This window comes from Vicia villosa, linkage group LG4 (genome assembly GCF_029867415.1).
Source record: "Vicia villosa cultivar HV-30 ecotype Madison, WI linkage group LG4, Vvil1.0, whole genome shotgun sequence".
In the NCBI taxonomy this organism is placed as follows: Eukaryota; Viridiplantae; Streptophyta; class Magnoliopsida; order Fabales; family Fabaceae; genus Vicia; species Vicia villosa.
In genome coordinates, this window is record NC_081183.1 from 166,770,427 (window position 1) to 166,782,393 (window position 11,967).

At 31.2% G+C, this 11,967-nt stretch overlaps 1 protein-coding gene across 1 annotated transcript; it reads left to right on the forward strand.

The window, feature by feature from the left end:
* The first annotated feature begins 721 nt into the window (after positions 1-721).
* LOC131600181 (large ribosomal subunit protein bL28c-like) lies at positions 722-2,387 on the forward strand. Its single transcript, XM_058872381.1, has 3 exons — positions 722-901; positions 1,003-1,110; positions 1,961-2,387. The coding sequence occupies exons 1-3, from the start codon at positions 802-804 to the stop codon at positions 2,191-2,193; spliced, it is 441 nt and encodes a 146-aa protein (XP_058728364.1). The 5' UTR covers positions 722-801; the 3' UTR covers positions 2,194-2,387.
* Positions 2,388-11,967: the final 9,580 nt, after the last annotated feature.

Here is an 11,967-nt window from a genome sequence, read left to right on the forward strand (position 1 = left end):
CTTTAGGACCGACCTGTTTAATGTTCAATACCAATTTTAATAGTTCTACATGTAAACATAATACATTATGTATGGTCAAAAAGTACATCTGCGTATGATATCCATTAAATCCTTATTATTATTACATTTATAATTATTATTTATTCTTTATATATGGTGAAATTAGTAATAATGCAATTAGAGTTTTTATCAAGGGTTACTATCATGATGATAGGTGGTTAGGGTTGTTAACATAACAACCTTGAATTTATATATAATTATATTAGATTAGATTAGATTAGATTAGGAGTCCGTTTATTTTAGCTTTTTTTTAAAATGATTTTTATAGTGTTACATAATTTTGTGGAAAAAAATTATAAAAAAAACTTTTTATAAAAACTTCAAATATAAATTTTGTTTGAATAGTTATTCTTAAAATATGATTTTAGGTATTTCATTTATTTATAGGAAAAAAATTTGAATATCAAAATTTCAAAAAATCACTTAATTTTGAAGCTATTTCAAATAGATTTTCATAAAAATCATTTTTGAAATTCAATTTTTTGAAAAAATTGCGATTTTGACTAAGTTTTGGTCTTCAATAAGGTATGTTTATGTTATAGGATGTCAAAATTAATGTTTTAATTTTAGAAAAAACGAATATAAAATTGTAATATTTTAAAGATACGTAGTTTTTTTTTTTCCTTAAAAATTTAAATTTATTTGAAGAGAGTGGGTGGACAAAAGCATACTACTAGTATTCGTTTTATCGGATTGGGTTGGATAAGAAGAATCTCAGAGTGAAAACGAAAAACAAGAACAATGGCGGGTTCTGCAATTTCGCTCGGAAACACTTTCGTCTTGGCTTCTATGCGCACAGTTTCACCAACCAACTCTCACAAACCTTCATCCATCTCACCCCGTAAGTAACTAACATGTTCTCAATTTCAATTTCAATTTGCTTTCTTATGTTGTGCTGAATCTGTGTTATCAACAATACTCGTTGCAATTTCGTGGTTTCAGAATTAGGGTTCCTGAATTCTCAATTAGCTGGTCTAAGAATCTCCTCTCAGACTTCACTGAAAACGCCTGCACCTATCGTTGCTTCCCCTTTTCGACCCATTGTTGCTAGTAAGTTATTTCTCTATTTCAATTTCATTTCTGTTTTTCCCTTTGCATTACAATGCTCCTTTTAGAGTAGGACTATTGAAAACACTAGTTACTACTCTAATTGATTCAAAAATAAATAAAATTACTACTTTGATTCTGCACATTTTATGGAATGTGTACCACACAAATCGATATTGCTAGGTTGGATGTCAAACTCCAGGTTTCAAATCTTGACTCTCACGGCTGTGTGTAAGTTTCTAGTGATTATGATCACTTTGTCTACCGATAAAAAAAAATTCATTCCAATAGGGTTATCTCATCAATAGGCCATTTCTTCTTCTTAAACTATGGGGAGGGATGACTATCGGTCAGAGTGACCAACTATGTTGTGCATTTTTTTTTTTGTAAAATTTGTATTGGTGGGTTAATTTATATTTCTAGTTTTTTTTACTGTGTGGACAGAAGATCGCAGAAATATTTACTCCCAACTTCATCTTTAGAATGACACATACTCTTCCTACTTATGTTGGCTTACTATGTTAGTTTACTTTTTGTATATAGAAGAACATGCTTAACATAGTATGGCACAGTCGACCGATAACTGAGTTCCTTTAGCATGTGGTTAACTTGTTAAGACATCCTATTGCCAACCATGGTTACTATTGTCAAACAATTTAACTAGGTTGTTAGGGATTACATACTTAGTTTGTTTTCACGTTTGGAATGCGTTATACATGCCTATACAATGAAGCTGCATTTTGTAGCTTCTACTTTTTCACGTTGGAAATGCCTCGTAACGCAAGGAATGCATGTTTAATGAGTTTCCAAACATACACTTACTAGCCGTAGTACTTTGGTTTAATTTTTTCAGAGAGAGTGTGTCCTTTCACCGGAAAAAAAGCAAACAAGGCCAACAAAGTATCTTTCTCCAACCATAAGACAATAAAATTGCAACATGTAAATCTCCAGTACAAGAGAGTTTGGTGGGAAGCTGGAAAGCGCTTTGTAAAGCTGCGTTTATCGACTAAGGCATTGAAGACCATAGATAAGAATGGACTTGAAGCAGTTGCGAAAAAGGCTGGAATTGATCTCAGGAAGAAATAAGAGCCTAATTCGCCTTGTAATTGAGTGAAATGATTAATCCATGTTGATGAACTTTTCTGGTAGAATTTGTTTATTTATGTATTATTTTTAGGGACTACGGTTGACTTTCTATATGGTAAAAAAGATTATGAGTTATATATGATGAGTTGATAAAATTACTTGCCATACATCTTGAATGGAAATGTCTTTGATAATCCCCTTCATATCGAAGAGTTTGAATCATATGAAGTTAGTATGTTTGTATATTGATTACTTCATTTAATACAATCTGTAAGTGCAAGAAGCGTTAAATTTTGTTTAGCAGATTTCATACTACACAACAAACTCAGGTGAAAGCAGTTTATGTAAGGAAATGTAGCAAAATCAAATATTTGACATATTTTAAGGGGTGTAATTGTTTTGTCCTCATGTTTTGGATTTTGTCCAAATCTGCGAGATCACTATTGTTGTGCAGTTCTGAATTGTGCCCGAGTACATCTTGTGCTTGGTGCAAGTGTTTAGAGCGACTAGCGTCGCTGTGAACGCTATGAATAGAAGAAACACCTGAGTACATCTTGTGTTTGGTGCAAGTGTTTAGAGTGACTAGCGTCGCTGTGAATGCTATGAATAGAAGAAACACCTATTGTAATATAAGCTCAATCTTTGATAGAAATGAGCCATTTCAATATTAGGCATCTTGTGAAAGACACACCACTTATTGATCCAAAATCTTAAGATGATAGGTCTGTGGACTCTCCCACTTATAAATGCTCAAATCTCCACGTTTATAACTAATGTGAGACTTTAACTGACACTTGTTATTATTCTTAACACTATTGGATCTATTCAATTATTCTTTTTAAGAAGAAATGTTTCTAATGGATATAAATCTCCTGAAGTCACCTCTTTTATCTCCCTACAAGTATGCTTTTTATTTTATTTTTTTGACACAACCATCAAAGGGTGAGGGATGAATGAAAAACAAATCCAGTAGTTAGTGTATCTTTAACTGTAGTAGCTGCATCAATTTTTTACTGCAGTGGATCTTGAATCGTTTCTAAGAATAAACCTCATGATTATTACTATTACGTAAGTACAATTTTTGTAAATATAAAGCACTCTTTCTAAATAATATTGATAAATATGGAATGTTATGTTACTTATAAAAAGGAAATTGAATTTAATGAAATAAAAAAAAAAACATTAATGAAGCAATGCATATGAAACTTTAGACAAAGTTAAATAGTTTATGAGTTGCTCTGGATCACCGGCTTAGTACAATGTAACTGGTTTGTTATTTTTTATATTTCCTTCTAAATAAATAAATAACTAAATATCTCATGATTAAGTAACTAAAGAAAATATAAAGGGGAAATCAGGTAAAAAATTTCATCTATTTTCTTTATTATTATATTTTTTTATGTAAATATCGCACATTTTTAAAACATGTAACATATAGTTATTATTTATATAATTTTACATACATAAATTTATACTAATATAACTATCCATTTCTTAGATTCTAGTGAAAAAAAAATACATTTTCAAACTAGATATTACATATCGATTAAAGAATGAATCGATGTGTAAATAAAAATTTTCATTTACATTTTTATTTGCATTTTTATTTGCATTTTTTTTTTAATTTCTCAAACTTACTTTTTGTTTTTGTTTGTTTTCTCATTTGCATTTATCTTTCTCCTTCTTTTGTTTTACTTCTCAAATGTGTTTTTTGATTATGATATTTTTGATTTCATGTATCCAATATCTTCTAAGAATGTCATATGGATACTTTTAGATAATTTCTTTACCCACCTCCCTCTTTTCTTGGCCACCTCTGGTGAAAAATTCAAAATACCCTCACTTCAGAAATGCATTTCCGAAACGCTTATTTTTTTTCAAAATTTGTCTTATTTCGGAAATGCACTTCCGAAAACACGAAAAAAATGTGATTTCGGAGATGTATTTCCGAAAACACCCCCTTTTTTGAGTTTTCGGAGATGCATTTCCGAAAACAAATTTTTTGGGAGGGGGTGTCTTCAGATAAACACTTCCAAAATATTTCAAGACCAAAATGGTCTTGGAATGTTTCGGATATACACTTCCGAAATAATTAATAACTATTAAAAAATTAAAATCAAGGTGAATCAATACAATTAATAGGTATAAAATCAAGGTGAATCAGTGAATCAATAAAATCAAGGTGAATCAAAATTTCCTAAACCATTTTAAAGTTAAAAATTATTTTACTAACTTATATAAATCAAAAACATTTTAATTCCATAAGTAAATTTTAAATTATATAGAATTAAATATAAAATTTATTCATTAAATAAAATTAAGACAATTTTTTTTTAAAATTTTTTTAAACTAAATAAAAAATTATCTCATTTTTAATTATGAATCAGAATAAAAATATATAAATATATAATAATTACTATTAATTTTGTAAGTGAAATATATAAATATATAATATATAAATATATAATAATTAATATATAAATATATAAATATATATTAATTATTATAAATTAAAACACTAATTTTTTTAATTTTTATAATTATTATATAAATATATAAATATATTTATAATTAATATATATTAATTATTATATAAATATATAAATATATAAATATATAATAATTTTTATAAATATATAATAATTATTATAATTATTATATAAATATATAAATATATAAATTAAAACACTCATTTTTTTAATTTTTTTTATAAATACATAATGATTATTATAAATATATAAATATATAAATATATAAATAAAAAATTATAACTCATTTTGTAAGTGAAATTATTTTAGTTTTTTAATTAAAATTATCTTAAATTTTAAAATATGAATCAGAATAAAAATATATAATAATTATTTTTCATAACTAATAAATTATATCAAAATATATAATTATTATTATTTATTACTCATAAATTATATCAAATTTATGATATATGAATTAATTAATATCCTAAAATTAATTTTTGGAATTTTTAGATTTTTTTTTTTTGTTTTTTCGGAGATGCATCTCCGAATTAATTAAAATCCCAATTTTTGATATTTTTTCGGAAATGCACTTCCGAAGTCTGGAAAAATTTAAAAAAAAAAAAATTTCGGAAATGCATTTCCGAAGCAGGGGTAAAGTGGGGTTTTCGCTGGGGGTGACCCCCATAGAGAGGTGGGTAAAGAAAAAACCTACTCAATGCTCCCTGTTTGTAATTTTAAGACTTTTGTTTTTCAAATTGAAAAAAAAGACTCAATGAAATTTTTATTGACGAACATTGGTCTCTTTCAATATAAGATGAGTTAAATTAGTTAAGTTAATTTGAGAGAAACAATATTTGAGAACTTGTTCTCAAACCTTCATCTAATATAGTGTTTGTAATCAAATGGGGACATAAAGAGATAGATTTTGATGAGACTTATGCCCATGTAGCTAGATTAGAAGTCATAAGAATGTTTTTAGTTTTTTCTCACATTTTAAATATCAAACTCTTCCGAATGAATGTATAGAGCGTGTTTTTGAACGATTACATCTAAGAGAAAGTGTATGTTAATTAACCTCCCGAATTTATAAACTTCTCTTATCATAATCATGTCTTCTAGTTAAAAAAGACTCTCTCCAGTTTAAAACAAATCCCTAGTATTTGGTATGAACGTTTGAGCAAGTTTATGTTTGAAAACAACTTTCAAAAAGAGAATGTTGATACAAAACTTTTTATTAACAAAATCAAGCATATCATTATACTTCTTGTGCAATATATGTCGATGATATTATTATATTTTGTGCTACTAATGAGCCCTTGTGCAATGGTTTTTTTTAATATGGTGCAATCTGAATTTGAAATGTCTATAATTGAAGAAAATTTTATTACTTTCTTGAATTAAAAATTCATCAATCAAAGGAAAGCACATTCATCAATCAAGCTAAATATTATAAAAATCTATTAAAAAGATTTGGTTTGAAAAAAGCTAAAGCAATCTCAACTCCAGTGAACTCTTCGTGCAGTTTTGATAAGGGCGGCGAAAGAAATGCAATTGAGGAAATCAAATATTAAGGTATCATTGATTCACTCTTTTATATCTTAGTGCATCTCCTTTCACCTGATGTATTTTTTCATTTTTTTTGAAAAGTAAGAGTGGAGTCAACCATGTAACTTATTGATTTTCATCTTTCTTTCTTTTTTTTTAAAGTCAATGTTTATCATTTTGCATCATTTTCATTTAAATTCAATTCCATTTGCCAATGTAAAAAAAAAAAAAAAATCAAAAAAGGTCAAAGTTTGGCTTTTTTTATTTTTATTTTAAAGTATTTATTCCAATTTTGAATTTAAATAAATTGATGATTTATTCTTTGTTTTCCAACATTTTTTTATTTACTTTTAATTCAAGACAAAATGAAAAATACATGTAGCCAAAATTCAAGCTTGCATTTCAAGCCAATTAATTTCCAGGCTAATTACAAGCCATTTATCCCAAGCCACATTTTGAGCCATGAAATCAAATTACATATGGGTTCACATAAACCTGGCAAGATCACGTTTTCTTCACACCATAGTATAAACAACCAAATTCCATTTCAATTTCCATCAAATTCACCATTTCATTCAAATTTGAAACAAAAACTCCTCGTTGATTTCGTTCACTTTTTTTCATTTATACTTATTGCTAATTTCCTATTTCGCTTCGGTTATAAAGATGTAATTGATAGATGTAATTGAGAGTGTGCTCCTCTCAGGGTCCTGAGTTCGAATCCTGCTAGGTGCTATCAATCCTTGTGTTTGGTCAGTCCATACAGAACGGAACCCCCGCTAGTGGACGGTGGGATTGATCCCTCTTGGATTAGTCGGTGGCCGGATACCAAGATTTAAAAAAAATAGGGGGAAGGGCATCGTTATGCTTTGTTGATTGATCAGTGAACACGTTTACTGCTTTGTTTGTTTTTGCTAGTGCGATAAGCTCAGCGTTTGAGTGAGCATTCATGTCACCAATATTTGATTGATTTCTGTAAGGGTGAGTTTTTGATTTTGTTGTTTTTTCTTGTTCTTCCTGCAATTGAGTTGAAGAAAAGGAACATGGTGAGTGAAAGAAGGGAAACAGGGAAAGATAGGTATGAGACGGAATTGAGAAGAGGTATGTGGGGAGGTTTGCCTAGGTCATTTCTTAGGTTTGGGTTCAAGGGTTTTGGCTTAATGGCCCAACCCAGTTTTCCTGAAGGGAATTTCTCTTTTCACTTGGTGGTGGTGAAAACCACCCATGAAAAGCTTTAATATACTCTTAGATGCATCTTCCATCGCACTATAAAAGAGGTATTTTTGGATATGCATCTTCGAAAGTACCCTTTAATGCAGGTGTTTCGGAGATGAATCTCAGAAATAACCATTGATAATGATTTTTTAACGAAAATTATCAAAGTTAAGTTTTGATACGGATAATAAAAACACGGACGGATTAAAAATGTTAAACAACAATAACCACAAACGATAATAAACGATAAGCACAACGATAACAAACGATAATATGTTGTTCTGAAATCCAAAAATATTATACATAAATTGCACTGGAGTAAAAACAAGCATAGCTTGTTGCCTACTGCGTATGCCTAATCATCACCCCCTAGCCTCTCCTATGCCTCATGTATCTCATCGCAGTCTCTGTCTCGCTAACCACCCTCTGTATGATGGTCACCGCCTCAAGTCCGTCCCTCTCAACAATCCCTAAGTCCAGAGCCTCCTGCACAATCGCATATATCGGCTGACAGATTGGCAAGACATCAGTGGCATGGTCATCCTTGACCTGCTAGTTCTTCAAAATTTCCTCATAAGCTGGCCTAGGTAGATGTCCGAGAGCATCTGGTGTCATGATAGGGTGTGACACTGTGTAAAACCATGTCATGTATTCCTCTACACAATGCTAACTGTTGGATGCCGGCATCGTCCGATAGTCCTGTGGCACCAAATAATGCTCCAAATCATCAAAGATCTCATCGAGATCCCAACGGACAATGGTGTCGGGAATAGCTTGAGATGGAGATCTGGGTATGATCTGGAATAGCAAAACTATCGCATGCATCGCTCCGGCAGATACCTGACCATAATATCGTTTCCACATGCCAACCACCTAGAGTACAAAGAGATGGAGTCGAATGGGATAACCTCTATGTGGTCCTCGAACGGCGTCCATAGGATGTCATCATGAATAGTCCGATCAAGATACACCCGGAACGACAACACAACCTGATTCCCTCTGTGGGGGAGATACATGGAACCCTCAGCATAACCTCCGTATAGTCAAGATCAAGAGAATATTAATGAATGCGGTGGAAGTGAGAAATGATTCATCCTTGAAAAATGAATAAGAGTCGTGTAAGAAAAAATTATTAATAGTAAAATAAATTTAATAGTGGGAATGAAAGGTACTGTCTGCAGCGTGAAAGATCCTATAAGTTACCTCGTCCTCCAATTAGAGACTTCATTCAGCTTTTGGTATAGGTATACCAAACAGCTAAATCCCCAGTTCCACTCATTCACCGCATCCAAATCCATAAAGTACCGAAGGCATGTTACATCCACGTAGTGAGCACTTTTGTCCACAAAAAGGGGCGTGCCAACCAAGTACATGTAGCAACACCTCAAAGCACACTGACGGTGATACTGAACAAAGAAGTCGTCGCCCTCAGATTCAGAATCAGCAGCTGCAATAAGGTGGTCGTCATAAATGTCCTTCAAGAACGAGAACTTCGTATGTGCCCCATTAGTCAGGGAACACTGCTCAAATGCCATCTCTAGTTGAGCATACAAATACTCAACCATCCACTCAATGACAACATTATGAGTGATGTGGTATTGGTTAAGGAGCCTCCCTTGGATAGGAAGGTGTAACAGGCAGGCGAAGTCATCCAGAGTGATCGCCATCTCTCCAACCGGAAAGTGGAAAGACGACGTCTCCTTGTATCATCTCTCTAGGAATGTCCCCTGCATTTTGTTGCTAATGGTGTTGTAACCAGAATAACAGAGTCCTGAAAGTCCTGAGGCAATAATGGCATTTCCATAACCAATTTGCAGCAGGATGATTCAGAGTGAATATTTTGCGAGCGTGGTTCAACGACTTTAGTACCGATCGCTCCTGTAAAATAAAAATTAATATCAAGATGGAGGTATATAATACAAAAGTGTACTAAAAAAAGTAAAACTGTAATAAAAAATACACCTCTCCATTGGAATAATGTCGGGCGACATGATCGAAGTAATATATCAAGAGGGAGGTGTCAGAGGGCCTTTCTGGGTAAGTCGGGTAACATGTATGAGTTTCGGCACACAAACCTCCTCATTTATAAGAACACGAACCTCCTCGTGTGCAGGAACATGTACCTCCTCTGGTGCCTCCTGGGATGAGAACGCACGGGATAGACGACTCTTGGGGCACAAGTGGATGGTCCCTTCACTTCCTCTCGCGGTACCCGATGGCGTTCGCGACCCCTAGAATGCTCAGCTCTCTCACGCCGAGCGGAGGCAGTTTAGGCTGCCCTGCCAAGTCTAACTCTATCTGAGTTGTCAAATATTTTTCCTAGAAAAAGAATAATTACAAGAACAGGTCAGGTTTGAAAAAAATTTTAAAAAAATAACTCAGTCATTATTTCGAAGATGCATCTCCAAAACTACTTGCGACCTTCATTTTTGGAGCTTCAATCACAGTCACCCAAAAAAGCTATTTTTACACAATTTAAACTTCAAACAACCAACATTATACAATACCTACTAACTATAAATGATTCTAAATATTTTTTTATACACATGCAAATAGAAAAAGAATTTTTCAAAAACTTACTCAATGGGTAGAAATTTATTGAAATTTGTTGAATGATGTTGCAATGAATGAAATAATATTTGTTGAAATGGATTGAAATGAAGTTTGGAAGTATATTTTTTAGAGTTGCAATGAATGAGTTTTTTGTTTGAGATTTGAACAATACACACAGAATGAGGGTGTTTCTGTCGTGAGTTATATAGTCTAATTCGGAGATGCATCTCCGAAAAGTCCAAAATTAAAAAAAAAATAGGTTTATTCGGAGATGGATATCTGAAACACCCTTGATTTTGAAAAAAAGTAAATTTAAATATGTATTTTCGAAAACACATATAAAAAGAATATAATACATTCAAAGATGCATCTCTGAATTATAAGAGTAAAAAATAAATTGCGTCAGAAGTCGCTGAAAAAGTGCGGGGTGAAAAGAGAAATACTCTTCCCTAAAACACTTCATTCCGTGGCACCCCCTTTTACTCACGTCAGCATTTGGCTCTGTGAGCCTTGATTAGAATATGGCCTCATCTATGTTTTATTTGCAACACACATTGTCATTCAACACCACCTCATTTTAAGTTCATTTCTATTTCAATTAAAGTCATTTTTAATAGTTAGTAAAATTTATAGAATAATTTTGTCTTAATTAGTTTATTTGGCTAATTAAATTTAATTATCTTGATTAATCAATTAAAATATTTTTAATTGATTATTCTTGATAAATAATTCAAATAGTTAATTGATTTAATCAATTAAATTTGCTATTTAATCATCATCCACATGTTTAATTATTAATTACTTCTTCCTATTCCAATGTGACAATTGTATCCCTATCCCTTAGTTTCTAATTCCTCGTAGCATTTCGTTCTGATTCTTTTAGATTCATTAACTTAATTGAACTAATTAATAACAACTTGACGCTCTAAAATCAACCATCTCTAAAAGAATTTAAAACGTTTGGTCCAACGTCAAGTTAAAAGATACTGTCAGACACAAAAAATAAAAATCCTAAAAACATTTTCTTTCTCCTTTCTCACATAATAACTAGAAGATTGCAAAGAACTTAAACTAATATTCCTTCGCAAAACTAATTAAATGGGTCATGTTGAGTACAATGGGTCCTTCACAAAACTAATTAAATGGGTCATGTTGAATACAATGGATGTGAGGGGTGCTAGTATCTTTCACTTGTATAACCGACTCCTGAACTCAATTTTGGTTGACAACCATTTTCTTTTCTTTCGCAGGTTTTATTGATATTTTTCTTTTTTTTTTTAAATAAATAAAATTTGATATCGAGTCTGTTGTATTTTGGAGATGCGATAGTTCCGATGTTTTTCGTGCCGTGGTAATTTTTTATATTTTTTAGATTTGATTTATGTCGCTCAAACTTTTTTTATTTGGCATGATTAGTTGGATAAATAATTGAAAAGTTAGAGGAGTGTTCAATTCAATATATATTTTTTGTATTGTTTGTGATATTTGTAAACCTTAACACTACTATTAAATTTGCATGTCTGCTAAAATCAAATATTTGACATAATGTAACACATGCTAGTAGACAAAACACTTCAAGAATCATTCATTAAGATGATAACTAAATTTTAGTTTTTTGTGTTGTGTAATTACACTTGAACTCATATCAAAAATGTTTTTCCCAGTCAAAGTAAAGCAAAAAGAATCATGCATTGGATTTGAAACTCTCTTTGGTCACAAACATATCCATTATTGAATCCAGCTTTCACTTTGCAGATCAAACAAAAGTATAAAGTGAAAATGAAAGGAAGCTATACCACTAGCAAAAGTTCGGTGCACTTTCAAAGAAAATGATGTTACAATCTCTTTTTTTCTTTTAACTTTTATAAATCATTAACCTCATCTTGTGCATATGATTGTTTTGCAAGGGAACTACTAAATTCAAAGGATCACATCATTATTATTAAAAATGATTGGAAAAATTTCACTTTGTGATGTTTATCACTCC

Bases quoted from the DNA above. Each gene is read 5' to 3' on its own strand.
- LOC131600181 (XM_058872381.1), top strand. From the start codon at position 802: ATGGCGGGTTCTGCAATTTCGCTCGGAAACACTTTCGTCTTGGCTTCT. The intron at 902-1,002 runs GTAAGTAACTAA...TCGTGGTTTCAG, and splicing joins ACCTTCATCCATCTCACCCC to AATTAGGGTTCCTGAATTCT. The intron at 1,111-1,960 runs GTAAGTTATTTC...TAATTTTTTCAG, and splicing joins TTTTCGACCCATTGTTGCTA to AGAGAGTGTGTCCTTTCACC.